A 20,909-nucleotide genomic window follows, 5' to 3' on the forward strand; every position below is an offset into this window, starting at 1 on the left:
GCTACATGCAAATGTTACATTTTTTTAAATAAAGGACTTAGGCATTCTCCAATTTGGGTATGCAAAGGGGGTCCTGGAATCAATCCCTTGCAGATAACAACTATGTTAAAGGTCAAACAATTTCATGATGTAAAAATCTTCTCTCTTAAAGCTCTGAGCTCAATAAAGTTTATTGTACACATTTTGAAATGGACATCCCGTGTTTGATATATATATACTGTACTTTTTTTTTTCAGTACTGGTGTTCAAACCCAGGGCCTTTCATATACAGGCAAATGCTCTACCACTGAACCATGCCCCACACCCACCATACATTTCAGCATCAGAAGATATAGATCATGCAAACATGCATGGTATTTTGTTCTCAAAGGAGCTGAAAATTTAGAGAACCTTGGAACTGAACTTAAGTAATTCAAGGACAAACGAACATTGTAGGGTGGGGGAAGGAAAATGGATGGAGTGCTAGAAAAAGAGGCCCCTCCAATGCCCAGGCTGTGTCCACACACTGCTTATCTGAATGGCAACTGCCAGCTTCTCTGGCGCCCTTGCATCAGTGTCCTGAATCCAGAAAACCCTTTCCCAGAGCTCTTGTAAAGGACAAGAATGCACTTGTGTGCATGAAGCTGGCTGCAGTATGCTGTGTTTTTTCATCAGAGGGAGGCACCCAACATGGTGCTGCAGAAGCTCAAACCAGCCCTTCATGATGGAGGTACTCAAACTCAATTCCAATCCTGAAAATGTTCATACCCTTCAACCCAAGATTCTACCCTTAGACAACAATCTAGGAAAAAGGAGACATCCTACACACTCAGATCTTTACTGCACCATTATTATTAACCATTTAAAACATTGAAACTTTCTCAATGAAATAATAAGAGAATAATGTAGAAAAGGATTGAAAAACTGAATCTAAATAAAGTTTACAAAGGTGGAAACATCATGTGCATACAAATAGTATGACTGTAGGTTGGTGAAATTATGGGCAATGTTTTTTCCTTTAAATTTTTTTTTTAATTCTTGTAATGTACATGCCCAATATACCCCCTCTCCCACAAAGGGGAAAGAAGAAAAGAAAATAGAGTGTACTTGCAAGTTACTTCAAATGTGTTTTCCAAACAGTGAACATCTTTGGCATTTTCTGATACTATATATAATCAGCAGGTTGGCAAGTCTTATTTTAAAACTACAAAATCATACTCCCCCTTCAACCATCTCATCCCTACATCTCTTCCTCCACATACATCTATCCCACCCTCTTCCCCAAAAAAAGGTTTTTGGTTTTCTCCTTCCATGGCTTTTATTTAGGACTTCATTAATTTGTGTGCATCCAATGGAAGTTCCTGGTCCAATTCCTGAAAAAGGAATTGAAGATGCCGAATTACCACTGTATTCCCAGAGTCTGACATTTAATAAGAGTGCATTGGCTATTGCTTTGTTTTCCTTTAGTCAATTGTTTTATATCAACTACTTAAATATTTAAAGCCTCTCTTAGTGGAGTGCCCCTGTAGTCCCAGCTACTTAGGAGGCCATAGTGGGAGGATCACATGAGTCCAAGAATTCAAGACCAGCCTAGCTACCACATCAAGACTCCCATCTCAATAAAATAAAAATTAAAAATGAATTATGGAACAACTATTCTGTACCAAGTGTTTTACTGGGTATTGATAAAACTGCACACAGAATAAGAAAAAATTCCTACCTTTAATGGGAGTCAGTAGGGCCAGTACAGAACATGTAAATAATTATCTGTCTTGCAGACCAAAAGTAGCTAGAACAGGGAGTGGTGTACATGCCTGTAATCCCATCAACTCTGGAGCCTGAGGCAGGAGGATCACAAGTTCAGTTCAAGGTCAGCCTCAGGAATTTAGCAACATCCTCAAAAACTGTATCAAAATAAAAATTAAAAAAATAAAAAGATCTGGGGATGTAGCCCAGTGATAAAGTGTCCCTAGATTTAATCTCCAGTACAAAAAAAAAAAAACAACAACAACAAAACAAAACTAGAATTCAGTAGGTACAAAGTATTGCCTGGAATGCCTTTTTAAAAATATTTATTTATTTATTCTAATTAGGCATATATGACAGCAGAATGTATTTTGATTCATTGTGCACAATTACAGCCCAATTTTTCATTTCTCTGGTTTTACACAATGTAGTGATGTAGCACCACATGCGCAATCATACATGTAGCTAATCATACAAGTCCATCTCATTCCACCATCTTTCCTGCCCCTACTTCCTCACCCCACCCCACCCTCCACTATGCCCAGTCACAGTTCCTCCATTTTTCCCCTGTCCTCCCCCCATTTTGGATCAACATTCACTTATCAGAGAGAACATTTGGTCTTTGGTTTTTGGGAATTGTCTTACTTTGCTTAGCATAATATTCTCTAACTCCATCCATTTACCTGCAAATGCCATAATTTTATTCTCTTTTAATGCTGAGTAATATTCCATTGTGTATATATACCACAGTTTCTTTAACCATTGATCTACTGAAGGGCATCTAGGTTGCTTCCACAGTTTAGCTATTGTGAATTGAGCTGCTATGAACATTGATGTGGCTGTGTCCCTATAGTATGCTGATTTTAAGTCCTTTGGGTATAGACCAAGGAGTGGAATAGCTGGGTCAAATGGTGGTTCCATTCCAAGTTTTCTAAGGAATCTCCATACTGCTCTCCAGATTGGTTGCCCAATTTGCAGTCTCACCAGCAATGTAAGAGTGTGCCTTTCTCCCACATCCTCACCAACACTTATTATTTTGTATTCTTGATAACTGCCTTCTGACTGGCATGAGATGAAATCTTAGAGCAGTTTTGATTTGCATTCCTCTAGTAACTAGAGATGTTGAACATTTTTTCATATATTTGTTGAGCAAATATATATCCTCTTCAGAGAAGTGTCTGTTCAGCTCCTTAATCCATTTATTGATTGCGTTGTTTGTGGGGTTTTTTTTTTTGTGTGTGTGTGTGTGTTAAGTTTTTGAGTTCTTTATATATCCTTGAGGTTAGTATCTATCTGATGTGAGTGTGGCAAAAATTTGTTCCCAAAATGTAGGCTCTGCTTCACCTCATTGATTATTTCTTTTGCTGAGAAGAAGCTTTTGAATCCATCCCATTTATTGATTCTTAATTTTATTTCTTGTGCTTTAGGAGTCTTGTTAAGGAAGTCAGGGCCTGATCCAATGTGATGAAGATTTGGACCTACTTTTACCTCTATTATGCGCAGGGTCTCTTGTCTAATTCTTAGGTCTTTGATTCACTTTGAGTTGAGTTTTTTGCATGGTGCGAGACAGGGGTTTAATTTCATTTTGCTGCATATGAATTTCCAGTTTTCCCAGAACCATTTGTTGAAAAGGCTATCTTTTCTCCAATATATGTTTTTGGAACCTTTGTCTAGTATGAGATAGCTGTATTTATGTGGGTTTATCTCTGTGTTCCAAACACATTCTATGAAACTAGTCTCATCCTGATACCAAAACCAGGCAGAAAGAAAATTTCAGACCAATATCCCTGATGAACATAGATGTAAAAATTCTCAATAAAATTCTGGCAAATCACATACAAAAACATTTTAAAAAATAGTGCACCATGATCAAGTGGGATTCAGTCCAGGGATACAAGTTTGGTTAATGTACAGATATCAATAAATATAATTCATCACATCAACAGATGTAAAGATAAGAATCAGGGGCGGGGATTGTGGCTAGGTGGTAGAGCATGAGCCTTGCACTTTTGATCCTCAGCACCACATAAAAATAAATAAAGGTATTGTGTCCATCTACAACTAAAAAAAATTAAAAGTATATATATATATAAAAGAATCATATGATTACATCAACTGATGCACAGAAAGCATTTGACAAAATACAGCACCCTTTCATGTTCACAACATTAGAAAAACTAGGGATCATAGGAACATACCTCAACATTGTAAAAAATAAGTAAAAGTAAAATAAGTAAAAGTAATCTATGCTAACCTCAAGGCCAAAATCATTCTAAATGGAGAAAAACTCTAAAAACTAGAACAATGCAGGGATGCCCTCTTTCACCACCTCTATATAACATAGTTCTTGAAACTCTAGCCAGAGCATTAGACAGACAAAAGAAATTAAAGGGATATGAATAGGAAAAGAAGAACTCAAACTATCATTACTTGCAGACAACATGATTCTATACTTAGAGGATCTGAAAAATTCCATCAGAAGATTTCTAGAATTAATAAATGAATTCAGCAAAGTAGCAGGATGTAAAATCAATACCCATAAATAAAATGCATTTCTATACATTAGTGATGAATCTCTGAAAGAGAGATTAGGAAAATTGCCCCATTCACAATAGCCTCAAAAAACAAAAACAAACAACAACAATAACAACAAAGAAAAAAATTTGGGAATCAATTTAACAAGAAGTGAAAGACCTCTACAATGAAAACTACAGAACACTAAAGAAAGAAATTAAAGAAAACCTCAGAAAATGGAAAGATCTCCCATGCTCCTGGATAGGCAGAATTAATATTGTCAAAATGGCCATACTACCCAAAGCACTAGACAGATTCACTGCAATTCCAATTAAAATCCCAATGTTATTCCTTATAGATATAGAAAAAGCAATCATGAAATTCATCTGGAAAAATAAGAGACCCAGAATAGCCAAAGCAATCCTTAGCAAGAAGAGTGAAACAGGAGGCATCACAATGCCAGACATTAAACTATACTACAAAGCTATGGTAACAAAAATGGCATGGTATTGGCACCAAAATAGACATGTAGACCAATGGTACAGAATGGAATTCCTTTTAATAAGGTGAAGAGTTGGGACATTCCCCTATTCCTTTTTTTCTACCAGAAAACATAGGGAACCTACCAGAGCAAGCCAGACCACCTACCACTGCCAGAGACTGCCCTTCATTCCTTCTCCCAAGGGCAGTCTTAAAAACACTCATGGCAGAGTCATTTAGGGCTGGAGGTTAGAACCAAAGTGCTGTACCCATATTGAGCTCATCCCTGGGTGATCACTGGTAAGGCTTCAGTGGAGGGGCACGGGAATCATCTCGGAGCCTAGGAAGGGGTCTCACAGCTATCCCTATGGGCAATATTCCCTTAGCTCAAGCCCCCTTAGCCCACATTATCCTGTGACAACCTTAAAGAATATATTGCTACTCCTTCCAGACTCTCCTCCTTTAAAGCCAAACTGCAGAGCAGCCTCTCTAACCTAGCAGTCTTTGTGTCACTTCTCAAGAGAACTTCCCAGAACCCTTGCTCAAGCTGCCTTCAGCTTTTAATTTTGCTAGAATCTGCCAGCATCCAGGTCCTTTAGAAGTGTGCCTGAAACATTCACATAAATACCACATTTTCAGGCATGTCCCCAGTGTCCTCACTTGAACATTGTCACAAAATGTTCTAGTACATGAGTGATTAGGCAACACCTTGAACCCACACTAAGAGCCTGCCTTTCCCTTCTCTCTTCCCCCTTCTTTTTTTTCCCTTAATCCTTTCCTTCTACTTCTCTTTCTCTTCCTCTATGTCCTCATTTACACGAATCATTTACAATCCTAATACATTACTCAAATTATGTTATTTGGTTTATATTTCACTTGTGATCTGCAAGTGATGACAGAGGAAGGAAAAGCGGGAGGAACTGCTTGGGGACTTGGGATCTGCTATTGACAAGTGTGTGCTTTGAGAAAGAATAACTTAAAGTGATTTAGAGAGGAGGTCAGTGGGTGAGAAGAGAAATGGGGCAAGATACTGCAGGCAAAGGAGTAGCAATATATTCTTTATTTCAAAGTTGTCTATCACTATTATTCATTTTTTAAATGTTTAGGAAGGGGAAAGGTTACTTTTACAAGTCCTAGGATGATACTGCAACTTTTAAAAATATTTTTTAAAACTACCTTCCAGGGCTGGGGATGTGGCTCAGTGGTAGAGTATTTGTCTCACATGTGTGAGGCACTGGGTTCAATTCTCAGCATTGCATATAAATAAATGAATAAAATAAAGATCCATCAACAAGGAAAAAAATATATTAAAAAAACTACCTTCTAGGATTTGGGTTTAAAATGCCAAATTTTTATTTTATTTTTATTTTTAGTCATTCTGCTTATTTTGTCCAGTAATTCATTAACTTTTGACTGTAATGTTACGGGAACATCCAAAATAAATTAATTGAAAGTGTTTTAAATATAGGCTTATGTCTTGATAAACTATGTGCACCTTATACCACTTGTAATTTTAAACTTGTTTTTAAAGAATGATTTTGTTAAATTTCTAAGAAATTGACATTTATATTTTAAACTTGTTTTCCATAGTGATGACCCCTTTACCTTAATAGTTTTCTTTTTGATTGCCTTCTTCGTGAAGAAAAGCAAAACCCAGAAATAAAGGAATAGCTGACTTTCTGGCTGGATATTCCTGGTAAAACAAACAAAAAACATTGATCACTAACTGTGCCAGGCGTTATTTAACCATTACAGTAATAGTGGAGTAGATATTACTTTACCCCTATTTGAGAGATGATTAGAGAACTTGACCTAAAGTCAATGCCTAATTAACTCTAGTCAAAGTGGATCTCCAACCGGTTAATCTGAGTCCGTTTATCTAAAATATCTGCATTGGAAAGAAGAATAAGGTCTAAGCTTTTCTTCCCTAATTTCTTTCCTCCTCTTTCATTTTATTTTTTTTCCCCTTTTCTCTCTTTAAACACACGATATAGTCTTTGTTTGCCAGGCACTATTCTAACATTGTCACCTAATTCTTATATCAACTGTGTGAAGTAGTAAATATTATCATCAACATACATTGTACAGAGAAGCCGAGACAGAGACAAGGCAACTTCATATTAACACCAGAATGTGAAATAAATAGGTGAGTTATATTTGCTAGACTGTTAACTCTCATCAGCTTCCAAAGAGGCGCGACTGCCCCTTCACCAATACAGAACTGGAAATGTCACAGCAGAGGGATTAGCATGGTTTATGCAGGCGGAAAGTACGCAACTGGAAGCTTCTTCCAAAACCGGAGGCAGTCTCTGGGGAGAAAGGGTCTCGTTTCCAGGGAGAGAACAAGAGCTCAGTTGAGCTGAAGAGCAGGCGGCAGGGGGGAAAGGGGGGAGGCAGGAGTCACCCAGGGCAGAGGCCTTAATGCCAAGCTGGGTTTGTCCTCAGTAGAACCGAGGGCTCGAGCGGCCAATTCGAACAAGGTCTACCGAAGGTGGTAGAGAAACCGAGGGCACGCTGCTGACAGCGGACGGAGTGGGGACCAGGGAGAGATTGTGACGTTGCGCGGGTGGGGCGGGGCTTCTGGAGGGCGGGGCTACTTTGCGGAAGAGGCGGGGCCTTGATAAAGCGTGGAGGTGGGGCATGCGAAGGGGCGAGACTCCTGGCGGGCAGGGCTGCTTGCGAAGGGGCGGGACGGGGCGGAGATGGGGCTTGCGGAGGGGGAAGGGCCCTAGGAGGGGAGGACCAATAGGAAGGCAGGACACTCGGGGGCGGGGCCGGGGCGGAGTCGGGGCGGGGCCGAGTCACCGTGTGGGTGTAGGGAGGTCCCGGACCCGGGGCCGGAGTCTACAGGGGGCGTGGCCTGGCCTAACCCCTGCAGCTCAGTCCAGTCACTCTCCTCTTACTCAGCCCACTGCTTGCTCCCCTACCTGGTGCTCATCAGCATGTCTTTCATCCCAGTGGCGGAGGATTGTGACTTCCCCATCCATAACCTGCCCTATGGCGTCTTCTCCACCCAAGACAACGTGAGCTGCTGCTCTTCGACTCCGGGCGCGGGGAGGGCGTGGAGTGGAGGGGAGCGGGGGCGACTTGAAGGCATGGGTCATTTTTTCTTGAAAAGCGGTCCATGGAGAGTGCGGGATTTGATCCCGCCTGGCTCTGCACATTGTTTAACCTCTCAGCCTGTTTCTGCAGGCTTGTGTGGCATTAAATGCAAAATGAAAAAGAATTTGCAACTCTCCCTCCCAGACAAGTCAGCAAGTAAGATTATTGTTGCGAGAAGAGGAAGCACACAATCCTGTTGCCCAATACAGAATTGCTGGGGTGTTTTCTTACCCCCAAAGGAGCCAGCTTACAGCTGATCATTCATGTCTCTAGTTAACTTCTAACCCCAGAACCCAGAAAGTATCAGTTAACCCCCACCTGTGTGTGTGTGGGTGTGTGTGTGAGTGTGTGTGTGTGTGTGTACTGGGGATTGAACCCAAGGGCACTTTACCACTGAACTATATCACCAGCCCTTTTTAATTTTGAGACAGGGTCTTGCCAAGTTGCTGAGACTGGCCTCAAACTCGTGATCCTCATGCCTCTGTCTCAGGTAGTTGCTGCCCCCCACCACCTGTGCTTGGCTAACCCCAGCATTTTTAGCAGTTGAAAGAGATGCATGTATTTCCTGGCCTAGAGCTGTGTAATCTAAGAGGTCAAGTCTCTGCCTCCATTTGGAATTCTCTCAGCTATTATGGGCTCCCTGGCTTCCCTTGTGGTTCCCTGGCTTCCCCTGCTAATTAGAAGCCCTTTGAGTGGGTGGGGGAAACGAACCTTGACTTGTAAATGTAGTGTGGTTAGAAATAAATCTTTGAAAACTGGACGTTTATCAGCAAATATACAAGAGGGTCTCCTGGTGCAAAAAGCAGATTCCCTTGCTTGGATTTGTGAGTAGTATTTTGTTCTTAGGTCCCTGATCCTACTCCTCATTCGGTTCTGGGAGCCATAGAACCCCCAAATCTGCTTGCACCTAACAGTATTTAGGAAATGTTTGCTAAATGGAGGCCTGGCTGTTGGCCCCTTCCTGGAAACTGGGTTCCCTTCCTCCATGGCTGCTCATTGACTCCAAGTACCTGTCCTTTGGGGGTCCTGCCTGCAGTGAATGACTTAATCTAGAGGAGGTGACTTGTGGTTTTAAAACTGACAGGTCTCATTGGATGTTACAAGGACACAAAAAGTGCCCTGAAGAGACACACAGATGAGACATGTTAAAGCTTAACCTGTGTTAGCCAACCAGTGTCTCTGATGGCAGTACCCTCCCTCTGCCCTCCTCTAACATTTGCCCTTAGCAAATAAATCCTCACCTTTCCTGAGGGCACAAATCCCTTAAACCAGAACATTTCTGAGATGCTAGCACCCACTAGTAGGGAGCTCTGATTTGCTTTCCTAGGAGCTATCTGGAATTAATGCCTTTTGGTATGTGACTAGGGACCTTCAGACCTCATGCCCTGCAATTGCTAGAATGTTCAAGGCAGCCTCTAAGGATTTCTGGGAGAGAGCACCCCTTTCCACTGACCTCTGATAAAGAGTGCTGTGACAGAGAATTGGCCCATTTGACCTTCCAGAAGCTCAGGGCCTCCAAGCTTATATAGACCTTATCTAACTGTGTCACTTAAGTGATTGGAAACCCCATTTGTGGTGGCTACCTCTCTAGGGTGCCCTGGTGGTCAAGGCAATAACCTCCTTTCCCCTAGGTCCATAGCTAGTCCTTAATTTGAATGGAACAACAATGAATTAATCTAGTTATCATTTTATTTTATTCAACCATTGCTTAGGAACCCCTAATTTGGGTCCAGATGCTATGCTGGGAGTTGGGGATCAAAGATGTAGGAGACACCTTCCCTCCAATGTCTGATTGCTCATGGAATACTAGTGAAACATAATGATGTTCTCTGTGAAAGCAGGGACAGGGGCCTCTGAGAAATGGGCCAGCAAGAGTCTGGAGGTTGATTTGCTTAGTGCCTTGGTAAAGTCCCTGATTTGGCCCTGCCTCTACTTCCTGGATTCTGTTCTTTTCAGCCTTAATGGCTACCTTTCAGTCTTTGAGACACACTGAGAGTTTCCTGCCTCAGGGCCTTAGCACTTGTTATTTCTCCTACCCAGACTACCCTTCCTTCTAGTCTGCATATCCTTATTTCTTCTCATTCTTCAGGAGTCAGCTTAAATGTCAGCCCCTCAGAAAATTGTCCCTAAGCATCCTGTGAATGAGCCCTTCCATGGTTGGTATCTCCTACCACACCCTGTGTTGCCCTTTACTTCTGGAGGGCAGAAACCAAGTTGCTCCCCTCTCTCTCTCTCTCTCTCTCTCTCTCTCTCTCTCTCTCTCTCTCTCTCGTGATTTTGCAGCATTCATGTAGTACTAGTGCCAAAGAAATGCTTCATAAATGTTTGTGCTATGAATAGTGTCTACTCATGTCTATTCTTATGTTAAGAGATTGACAGATACTAATTGAATTCTCACAACAAACCCCCATTATTTCCCCCCATTTTACAGATGAAGAAACTAAGGCTCAGAGAGGCTAAGAATCATGCTTCGGATCTCATAGCCAGTAGAGGCAGATTTGGGATTGGCCTTCACATCTGTCAACCTCCCAATTTCATAGTTTCTCTTCCAATGATGAAGTCAGGGGGGATGTCTTTTCCTAGTTTATTTGCCTCAAGTTGAAGGGGAAATTGAGGCTCAGAGCACCAGGGACTGACTTTTCCAGGGTGAGTGGGATAGTAAGTGATGGAACAGGCCAGGAGCCCTTCTAGTTTGACACTGAAGAAAATAATTCTAAAGGTTAAAAGTATATGGATCCACTCTATCAAACTGGTTTTCTGGGTCCTCAGGTCACACTTTGGAACACAAGGGCAATAACTTGCCATCTGAAGCTTCTAGGTTTTCTTCACAGTTTCCAAAACTAACAACCCAGTTTTCTATTAGATCTTAGAGGTTGCTTAATACCTTCTTACCTTAAGCTAGATGTGAGGGTAAAGATCAGAAGTGGCTCTAGGATCTGCCTTGCACATTAGCTGAATGTATGGCCACTTGGATCTAGGTAGCTCAGCTCTGTGTCCTTCACAGCAGTTGCCATATTCCAGAGGGTGAGACTAAGGCCCAGAGAGTTAGCAGAGCTGAGAATGAGTAACCAGGCTCTCCAGGCAGCCTCCTCCAGGGCAGATGTGCTTGTGAACTCTGGGCCAGGGGAGGGCATGGCTCTGGTGTACCCTGATCCCAGAGGCTAGCGAGTCAACCAAAATGAGCAGCCGATGGAGATGAGGCCAGCCAGGAATCCCACTTCTCAGCTCTCTAGAACTAAAAAGGCAAAGGGGATGGTTTACGAGATCTGGAAGCCGGCTGAGGATAGATAGAGCCCTATCGGGTAGAGTCTGTAAGCAGGCTCTCCATTCCTAGTTGACTAGCAAAGTTCAGGATTGTGGGGTCAAAAACCAGGTTTTGCCAAATATTTGAAGCATCTCATTGGTCAGAGCTAATGCTGAGATTTTATGGTGCAGAAAAGAATGCCCCTGACGTGGTCTGCACAGTGTGGCTTTGTGCAGCTTCCCACCATCTGAGCTCTCCTCTATTTGAGCCCCAGCAGAGCTTGTTATTCTGTGCCATCTGGCTTTCAGCACTGTGTGTGGAACACTCACTGTTCTGCTGCACAAATGAATTGCCCTGAGTAAAGGTCTGGTCAAAGCAAAAAAGAATCCAGCTGCCTGGTAAGGTAGTGCACTCCTCACCACTGGAGGCATTTAAGCAATGTCTGGGGAACTTTTCAGGGGAAGTTCCTGAGACAGGAAAAGGGGCTTGGACCAGGCTGCCTGTTCTCACTCTACTCCAAGGGGTAAGATTTACTTGATTCCCCATTGAGGGAACATAGATTTTGGTTTGTTTTGTTTTTGGTACCAGGAATTGAACCAGGGGTGCCTAAGCACTGAGCCACATCCCCAGTCATTTTTATTTTTTATTTTGAGACAGGGTCTTGCTAAGTTGCTTAGGGCCTTGCTAAGTTGCTGAGTCTGGCTTTGAACTTGTGATCCTCCTGCCTCAGCCTCCTAATCCACTGGGATTATAGGCATGCACTACCAAACCTGGCAAGGGAACATAGATTATTTTTCTTTCTTGTCCCGGAAACAGAGAAGGGAGCTGGGATAGGATGCTGAGGATCCAGTCCCTCAGTTTCCTTACCATAAGGGCAATCTAAAAGGGGGACCCATAGGCTTTTGACTAAATGAGCTCAGCCTACCAGAAGCTTTTGCCAGTACTGACTATGCCATCTTCCTCCCAGCCAAGGCAACGGATAGGAGTGGCCATTGGCAACCAGATCCTGGACCTCAGTGTCATTAAGCACCTCTTCACTGGGCCTGTCCTCTCCAAACACCAGGATGTCTTCGATGAGGTAAGACACTGTGACAGCTTGTCCCTGATCTCAGAAGTACTCCAAATAAACTAAATACTTTGCCTCCACTTTTGACAGAGGTGGTGCCTTCACAGGCCTCAGGTTTTACATGGATAAGGCCGGGGCTATTCTGAGACACAACACCTGGCAGGTAGTAGCCTTGGGATACCCCAGGATGGCTTTTCACCTCAAGGAGGGTTCCTAAGTGAAAAGACTATTGGTGTCTCTGCAGCCTGGGTCTTTCCCAGTGGCCTTTGAGATGAGGCTCTTCTGTAACTCTGGCTCCTTTCCTCATCAAGCTGTCCTATCGGGACAGGCAGACCCCTGAGGGAAGGAGTCACGAGCCCTGGCCTCCAGGTCTACAACACAGCCTGGCAGGAGTCAGTCTGATGTCCTTGTGGGATGAATATGAATCTCCTTGTCAGAGGTCAAGTCCTTTGATATCCATCTCTGTGATATCACATGAGTAGGAAGGGGAGTGGGATCTATCTGTTGAGCTCCTTTTTCTTGCCAGGAGCTTTACACACTCCTATCCTTCAGTCCTCCCAACCACCTTCTGGCACAGGAATCAGAATCATCACTAGATGGATGGAAACACCTGGAATGAGGCATAATTCTCCCAGGTTCTGCGGCTGGTAGTATTAGAACTGGGACTGCCTTCTGACCCTTAACATCCATAGGTGCTGTCTCTACCATGCCTCATTGGCTAAGAAATCCCTTCTTGGCTTTTCAGGAGCCTTGGGGAGAGGATTTAGGTTGCTCCATGCATCTGTACACTGGAGGAATGGAGTCCCCTGTAGCTATAGACCAGGCTGGGCTTAACAGGCTAGTTTCCGGAGAGCAGCTCATGGGCTTTGACAGTTGTGTACACATCCATGAGGGGATGAAGCAGTATCAAGAAAGGTGATGGCTTTCTCCAGCTTGATACATAAGTGACAAAATCAAAAGTAAAGATCCTGAGCATTTGAGTGAACAGAGAGGAGTCAGGACCCAGGCAAGGTGGCTGATCTCTCCTGGGCAAAAATGCTTTCCCATGCATGAACTCCTTTCTCCCTCTTTTGGTCCTAGCCAACTCTCAACAGCTTCATGGGTTTGGGCCAGGCTGCCTGGAAGGAGGCAAGAGCATTCTTGCAGAACTTGCTGTCCGCCAGCCAAGCTAGGCTCAGAGATGACATGGAACTTCGGAAGCGGTGAGGAACATATGGACATTGGTGGGAAGGTGGGACACCGCAGGGGAGACAAGGACTGGGGGATAAGCAGCGCCACCAAGTCATGACATGGCTGCCTTCGCCCTTTTGAGTCAAGCTGGTCTCCTTGCAGCCCCTGCTGGACTGCATATTTGTGGGAGGGTTCTAGTATCTGGATGGGAGCTGCCAGGTCAGGCCCAGAGGCCCTCTTCCTTCCTCTTTGGCATCAGCTATGTCCTTGTCTGGTTTCTATAACAGAAGTTCCTACCTCCCTATTCCTATTTTCTAGAGTACAATATAGAGATAAGACATTTTGACTCCAGTACCTCCTTCATGGTGGGGCCTAGTCCAGCCTAGAGGCACCCACTGGAGACGATGATCAAGATTTGGGGGATGGGCTAAGCCTGCAAGCGGGCAACCAGAGCAGGGGCCCCACTTTACTGTTTGCTTGACCTTGAAGCCCTGGTTCTGTGTTTCAGTGCATTCACCTCCCAGGCTTCTGCTACGATGTACCTTCCAGCCACCATAGGTGAGTACTGTCTCCACTCAGGCAATGTGAGCAGTTTAATGAGCTGAGAGGGCTGGCCAGGTGCCTTTGTCCCCTATCTGGGTTGGGGAGGATCTGGAGTAAGTTACCCACTCTAACACTGACCAGTCTCACAACTCAAGCCAGCATTGGCTCAGGCTGTCTCAAAGCTTGCACTCTCCTAGGCGAGTTGCAGGCTGCTCAAGTTCATGACTAACCACATGGCTCCCTGTGCAGCAGATTGTTCTTTCTTCCCAGAGAGCTGTGGGGAGTGTGCTCTGAGCTGTTAAGGGTGAGTAGTTTTGAGGAAGGCGGCCAGAGGGCTGTGCAGGACGCATTTGTGTACTTGGTAGGCCGTCTGGTTGGACTTTGCATCAAAAAGTTGGAGTGACTTAGCCTGAAGCGAGGAGAAGCAGATCAGCCTGTGGCCAGAGGCACAGGGGCTTCGTTCTTGTCTATCAGCCCTGGGGGAGGCCACAGCTCTTGGGTTTGCCTGGGCACCAGTGTGCTAAGAGGCTGGCTGGCCCTGCCCTCCAGAGGACAGGACTCTCGAGGCCAGCTCTTCAGTTGACTAAAGTCCTTTGTGCTGGAGGCTTGGCAAATGCTGGGTGGAGGGTGGGGTGGGCCTGGCATGTCACTTGCCTTCCCCTCATGCACTCAGGGCAGCGTTCTTTTTGACAAACTAGTTGTCTTTCAGGGATTCCTTATCATTTCTGGTTGATTGATGGTCCCATTCCTTGTTTATTTTGTCACGGACTTATTCCTTTGATAAACATCCCAGCTCCTGTGTCTGTGCTTTGGTACTAAAGGTGGGAAAGAGCAGTCAAGACTCAGTCTGTTCACCCCTTGCTCAATCTGCCTTTAGGTTTTGCTTTCTTCCCTCATCGTTCCCCATTTATTTCCATGTGTAGTCTGGACTGATGGATTGGGGTTCTCATTGTGAGTCTTTGTTTGTTTGTTTGTTTGTTTTTAATAGGAGATTTAGGAAGATAAACAAGCAAACCTTCCCAACTAGATTTTCCTGAAGATTTCAGTAATTCATTCCCCGAATGAGAGAGGATGCTTACAAGCCACTTTGTTTGGTTTGGTTTTTGGTTTTTTGGTACCATGGGTTGAACCCAGAGATGCTTAAGCACTGAGCTACATTCCCAGCACTTTTTATTTTTTATTTTGAGACAGGATCTTGCTAAGTTGCTAAGGGCCTCACTAAGTTGCTGAGACTGGTCTCAGACTTTCAAGCCTCCTGTCTCAACCTCCTGAGTCGCTGGGATTATAGGTGTGTGCTCCTACGTTTAGCACAAACCACCCTGTTGAGTTCATCAGAATCAGCAGGCACTGACTGAACACCTTCAGTGAACAAAATCTTATTCTTAAGACTGAGGGAGGGGCTGGGGATGTGGCTCAAGTGGTAGCACGCTCGCCTGGCATGTGCGCGGCCCGGGTTCGATCCTCAGCACCACATACAAACAAAGATGTTGTGTCTGCCAAAAACTAATCAATAAATAAATATTAAAATTCAAAAAAAAAAAGACTGAGGGAGAGTCAAACAAAATAAAATCTGAGCTAGGGCTCCCTGAAATGGCCACAGTCTAGCAAAGATATGCACATATGTAACTGGTGCATCAATTGGAAAAGAAGCCTGCCCCAAGATGGCTCGGGTGACAGGATTTAGAAAAGGTAAGGATCCTGCTAGAGAGAGTGGGGAACTTCACACAAGGGTGGCCTCAATTAGTTGCTAGGATTTGACCACACAGAGACAAGAGAGGTGGTTCCAGAGGGTAGGTTCAACTTAGGCATAGGGCAACCAGGGCTGTTCCCTGTATGGAGTCACAAGCAGTTTTGTGTGCGTAGCTGAGAAGGAGATTTGAACTCCTTCTCAGAACTCTTGAGAAGGAGATTTAGCATCAGCCACTTCGTATTCAAATCCCACTGTGCTTCAAAATGATTTGGCTCCTTATTTCTTATTTTCTTCCTAGTTGTGGGGCACAGGAGTGGGGTCTAAAAATGAATCTTAGTGAGGCTACTTTGTGCTGCATTTGGTGCTATTGCAGCCAGAAGAGTTTGAGCTTTGGGATGTGCATACTTGTGTGGGCATGCTTACAGCCCCCATCCTGGGAACTGAATGTCCTCCATCATCGGGGTCACTGATGGCCTGCTTTGGGTCTTTCTTCTGCAGGAGACTACACTGACTTCTATTCCTCTCGGCAGCATGCTACCAACATTGGAATCATGTTCAGGGGCAAGGAGAATGCACTGATGCCCAATTGGTATGTCCTGGACCAGATGCTTGGATAAGTTCAAAGTCTGTCCATTTCCAACAGTTTGTTTGTTCCAGGCCCTCTTAGGTCAAAGCAAACTGGGGATGTAAACCAAAAATGATGAAGATGTTGCAATCTGTGCAAACAATGGCCTCAGCCTCTAGTCCTTTCAGCATGAACTGTGGACCTGCTATGGGACTATGGGGTGGTCCTTTAAACTCCTATTCTCTAAAGAACAGAGATTAGAATTACATTCCCTGAATCTCTGGGTCCTTCTAGGTTCTTTCATTTGTAAGCTATTATCGTTCTATTGGCATATCTTAAATCCTTGCATTCTCTATATTTTCATGTTCTGATGAATGAGAATTCTTAAGTGTTCAAAAATTTGATCCTCTAGTAGTTCTTTAAGGGCATTCAGGCCATGACTATTTTTTCTTTTTTTTAGTTGTAGGTGGACACAATAACTTTATATTTTGTTTATTTATTTTTATTTTTATGTGGTGCTGAGGATCGAATCCAGTGCCTGACAGGTGCGAGGCAAGCACTCTACCGCTGAGCCACAACCCTCCCCCCTCAGGCCATGACTATTAACCCCATTTTCCACAAGAGAAAACAGCCTCAGAGAAATATTCACTTACCTGTGGATAAACAGGAGACTTGCTCTGCCCTGGGAGAGCCAATGCCCAAGCCGAGAATCCAACCCTCAATCCTGGCCACTTGTTCTGTGTTGTCCTCTGGATGTTGACAGTCAGAACTGAAGAGGACCAGGACATGGCAGCAGGCATACTCCCAGAGAGGCCATGCCAAGGGGAAGGACCTGTTAGACCAAGCTAAAGCTTGAAGAGGGGAAAAGAGAATAGGATAATACCCAAAAAGTCAGCAGCAAGGACAGAGGTGCAGAGCAAGGCATGGGTAAGCCCGGGACTAGAGCCCAGGCTCTCAGCTCCCACTGAGATGGGCAGATATTAGAGACTCTGGCCTTGTGCAGGCTCTGGGCTGCCTTTGCCCCCACCAATCAGAACCTGTCTATTCGTAACATCCTTGGAGGTGATGACCCAGTGAACTGTCCAACTCCGAAGGAGCTAGCTGTCACCAGGGTGCCAGGACTCCGGCAGGCAAAGGCCAGGGATGGCAGGAAGTGAATGGGTCGGAACTGTGTCTGGAACCAAGTGGAGAAGTCTCAGCCATTCACAGCCCATTTCCTTCTGCAGAATAAAAGCAAAGAGGTTGTCTCTAGTGATGTTTATGACAAGGTGACCTGTGGCTGTGCCTTTTTTACTTTTTGTACATATTCTTTATTGTAAAGGTAGAACAGATTGAATATCCCTTATCTAGAATGCTTGAGACTGGACGTGTTTTGAATTTCAGATTTTGGAATATTTGCTTATACATAATGAGAAAACTTGGGATAGAACACAGATCTAAGCACAGAATTCATATGTGTCCTATATACCTTATAAACATAGTCTGAAGGTAATTTTATACTATATATTAAAATTTTGTACTATACATAAATATATATATGTATAATTGTTTATATTTATATATATTTATATATTATATATAATATCCTTTAAAATTTTGTACGATACAATATGTATATGTATAATTGTTTATATTTACATATAATATGTATAACGCCATATATTATACATAATATATTACATATATAAGATGTTATAAATAATATATAACATGGGCTGGGATTGTGGCTCAGCAGTAGAACGCTTGCCTAGCACGGGCGGGACCCGGATTCAATCCTCAGCACCACATAAAAATAAAGGCATTGTGTTGTGTCCATCTACACCTAAAAAAAATAAATACTTAAAAAAATAATAATAATATATAACATATTATATTATAGCATTATATTATATAATAATTAAAATTAATAACACAATACATTATAATATTAATAATCAATAATATAATACATTGTGATTAATAATAATTAGTTATATAAATTAACATGAAATTTTGTTCTATAATACATTATAATACTTAATATATTATAATGATTAATATAATAATGTATCATATATAATTATACAATATGATATTATGTATTATATAATTATATTATGAATGGAGTAGTTGTCCTCATTTCCGTTTCAGAGGATTTGTCGCTGATATACAGGAATGCCTTTGATTTATGCGTGTTGATCTTATATCCTGCCACTTTGCTGAATTCATTTATTAGCTCTAATAGCTTCTTTGTAGACCCTTTTGGGTCTGCTAGGTATAGAATCATATCATCTGCAAATAGTGATAATTTAAGTTCTTCTTTTCCTATTTTTATGCCTTTAATTTCTTTCGTCTGCCTAATTGCTCTGGCCAGTGTTTCGAGGACTATGTTGAACAGAAGTGGTGAGAGAGGGCATCCCTGTCTTGTACCAGATCTTAGAGGGAATGCCTTCAATTTTTCTCCATTCAGAATGATGCTGGCCTGTGGCTTATCATAGATTGCTTTTACAGTGTTGAGGTATGATCCAGTTATCCCTAATTTTTCTAGCGTTTTGAACATAAAGGGATGCTGTACTTTGTCGAATGCTTTTTCTGCATCTATTGAGATGATCATATGGTTCTTATTTTTAAGTCTATTGATGTGGTGGATAACATTTATTGATTTCCGTATATTGAACCAACCTTACATACCAGGGATGAATCCTACTTGATCATGGTGTATAATTTTTTTGATATGTATTTGAATCCAATTCGCCAGAATTTTATTGAGGATTTTTGCATCAAGGTTCATTAGAGATATTGGTCTGTAGTTTTCTTTCTTTGAAGTGTCTTTTTCTGGTTTCGGAATCAGGGTGATGTTGGCCTCGTAGAATGAATTTGGAAGTTCTCCCTCTTTTTCTATTTCCTGAAATAGCTTGAAAAGTATTGGTGTCTACCACGCGGCCTGCGCAGTGGTTTCATTAATGAGGTTCTAGGCATAAAGTTAGTTAGACGAGATCGAAATAAAAACACAAGACTCAATTACCTTAATTCTATTGCTAGGTCCGAGACGGCTCCCCTCTCTGGTTCGCTCCTCTAGCCGCCCAGCAGGGCAGCAAGGATTACTCAGGGCTAGCAGGAGAGAGAGAGCGAGCACGCCGGGGAGTAGCCTTTTATTAGGGAACCAGAGATTCAGGGGAGAATTCCATCCAATGAAGGTTGAGGGGGGGCTGCACTCCAAGGTCAGGGTCAGCGATTGGGTCCCCGGGGTCAGTGGTCAGGCACACCCCCACACGGATGGGCTCTCTCATCAGGAGAGGGCCGGGAAAAACTTCGACTTATGCCAAAGTGCCTCAGACCCTCAACGGGAGGCACCCGATCACGTGTGAGAATGGCTCCCAACATTGGTGTTAGTTCCTCTTTAAAGGTTTTGTAAAACTCTGCTGTATACCCGTCCGGTCCTGGGCTTTTCTTAGTTGGTAATCTTTTGATGGTTTCTTCTATTTCCTCTATTGTTATTGGTCTGTTTAGGTTGTCTATGTCCTCCTGACTCAATCTGGGCAGATCATAAGACTTAAGGAATTTATCTATGCCTTCACTATCTTCTATTTTATTGGAGTATAAGGATTCAAAATAATTTCTGATTATCTTCTGTATTTCTGAAGAATCTGTTGTGATATTGCCTTTTTCATCCCGTATGCTAGTAATTTGGGTTCTCTCTCTTCTTCTCTTCGTTAGCATGGCTAAGGGTCTGTCAATTTTATTTATTTTTTCAAAGAACCAACTTTTAGTTTTGTCAATTTTTTCAATTGTTTCTTTTGTTTCAATTTCATTAATTTCAGCTCTGATTTTAATTATTTCTTGCCTTCTACTTCTTTTGCTGTTGTTTTGCTCTTCTTTTTCTAGGATTTTGAGATGAAGTATGAGATCATTTGTTTGTTGGTTTTTTCTTTTTTTGAGGAATGAACTCCAAGCAATGAATTTTCCTCTTAGAACTGCTTTCAATGTGTCCCATAGGTTCCGATATGTTGTGTCTGTGTTTTCATTTAACTCTAGGAAGTTTTTAATTTCCTCCTTGATGTCTTCTAAAACCCATTGATCATTCAGCAACCTATTGTTCATTCTCCAAGTGATGCTTGATTTTTCCTTCCTACTTTTATCATTGAATTTCAGTTTCATTCCATTGTGATCAGATAAGATGCATGGTGTTATCTCTACCCCTTTATATTGTCTAAGAGTTGCCCTGTGACATAATATATGGTCTATTTTTGAGAAGGTTCCATGTGCTGCTGAGAAAAAAGTGTAACTACTTGATGTTGGGTGGTATAGTCTATATATGTCAATTAAGTCTAGGTTGTTAATTGTGTTATTGAGTTCTATAGTTTCCTTATTTAACTTTTGTTTGGAAGATCTGTCCAGTGTTAATTATAATATATGATTATATACAACATATAATTATAAATTTTATATGTAAAAATATGCATATATATGTGTGTGTGTGTGTGTGTGTGTGTGTGGTGCTAGGGATTGAATCCAGGGCCTTGTACATGCAAAGCAAGCACTCTACCAACTAAGCTATATTCCCAGCCCTCTATAATTTTTTAATATTTATGTATATGTATAATTTTTTTTGGCAGTGTTAAGGATTGAACCAGGACCTTAAGTATGCTAGGCAAGGGCTCTACCATTAAGCTATACCCCTAGGCCTATACAATATTTTCAAAAATTTTGTTCCTAAAAGAGTTTCACCAGGCACATTGGTGCATGCCTGTAATTCCAGCAGCTCATGAGGCTGAGGCAGGAGGATCATGAGTTTAAAGCCAGCCTCAGCAGTAGACAAGGCTCTAAGCAA

At 42.6% G+C, this 20,909-nt stretch overlaps 1 protein-coding gene across 3 annotated transcripts in view; it reads left to right on the top strand.

Annotated features, from left to right (window-relative positions):
• Positions 1–7,583: 7,583 nt before the first annotated feature.
• Positions 7,584–20,909, top strand: part of Fah (fumarylacetoacetate hydrolase) — a 36,773-nt gene continuing 23,447 nt past the window's right edge. For all 3 annotated transcript variants that reach the window (XM_026400522.2, XM_026400524.1, XM_026400523.2), the window contains exons 1-5: positions 7,584–7,742; positions 12,033–12,143; positions 13,212–13,333; positions 13,810–13,859; positions 16,033–16,123. In XM_026400522.2, the coding sequence (XP_026256307.1) occupies positions 7,662–7,742; positions 12,033–12,143; positions 13,212–13,333; positions 13,810–13,859; positions 16,033–16,123 (455 nt within the window). In that variant the 5' untranslated portion in view covers positions 7,584–7,661. The remainder of the gene's footprint in view (positions 7,743–12,032; positions 12,144–13,211; positions 13,334–13,809; positions 13,860–16,032; positions 16,124–20,909) is intronic.

Source organism: Urocitellus parryii, chromosome 6 (genome assembly GCF_045843805.1).
Source record: "Urocitellus parryii isolate mUroPar1 chromosome 6, mUroPar1.hap1, whole genome shotgun sequence".
NCBI lineage: Eukaryota > Metazoa > Chordata > Mammalia > Rodentia > Sciuridae > Urocitellus > Urocitellus parryii.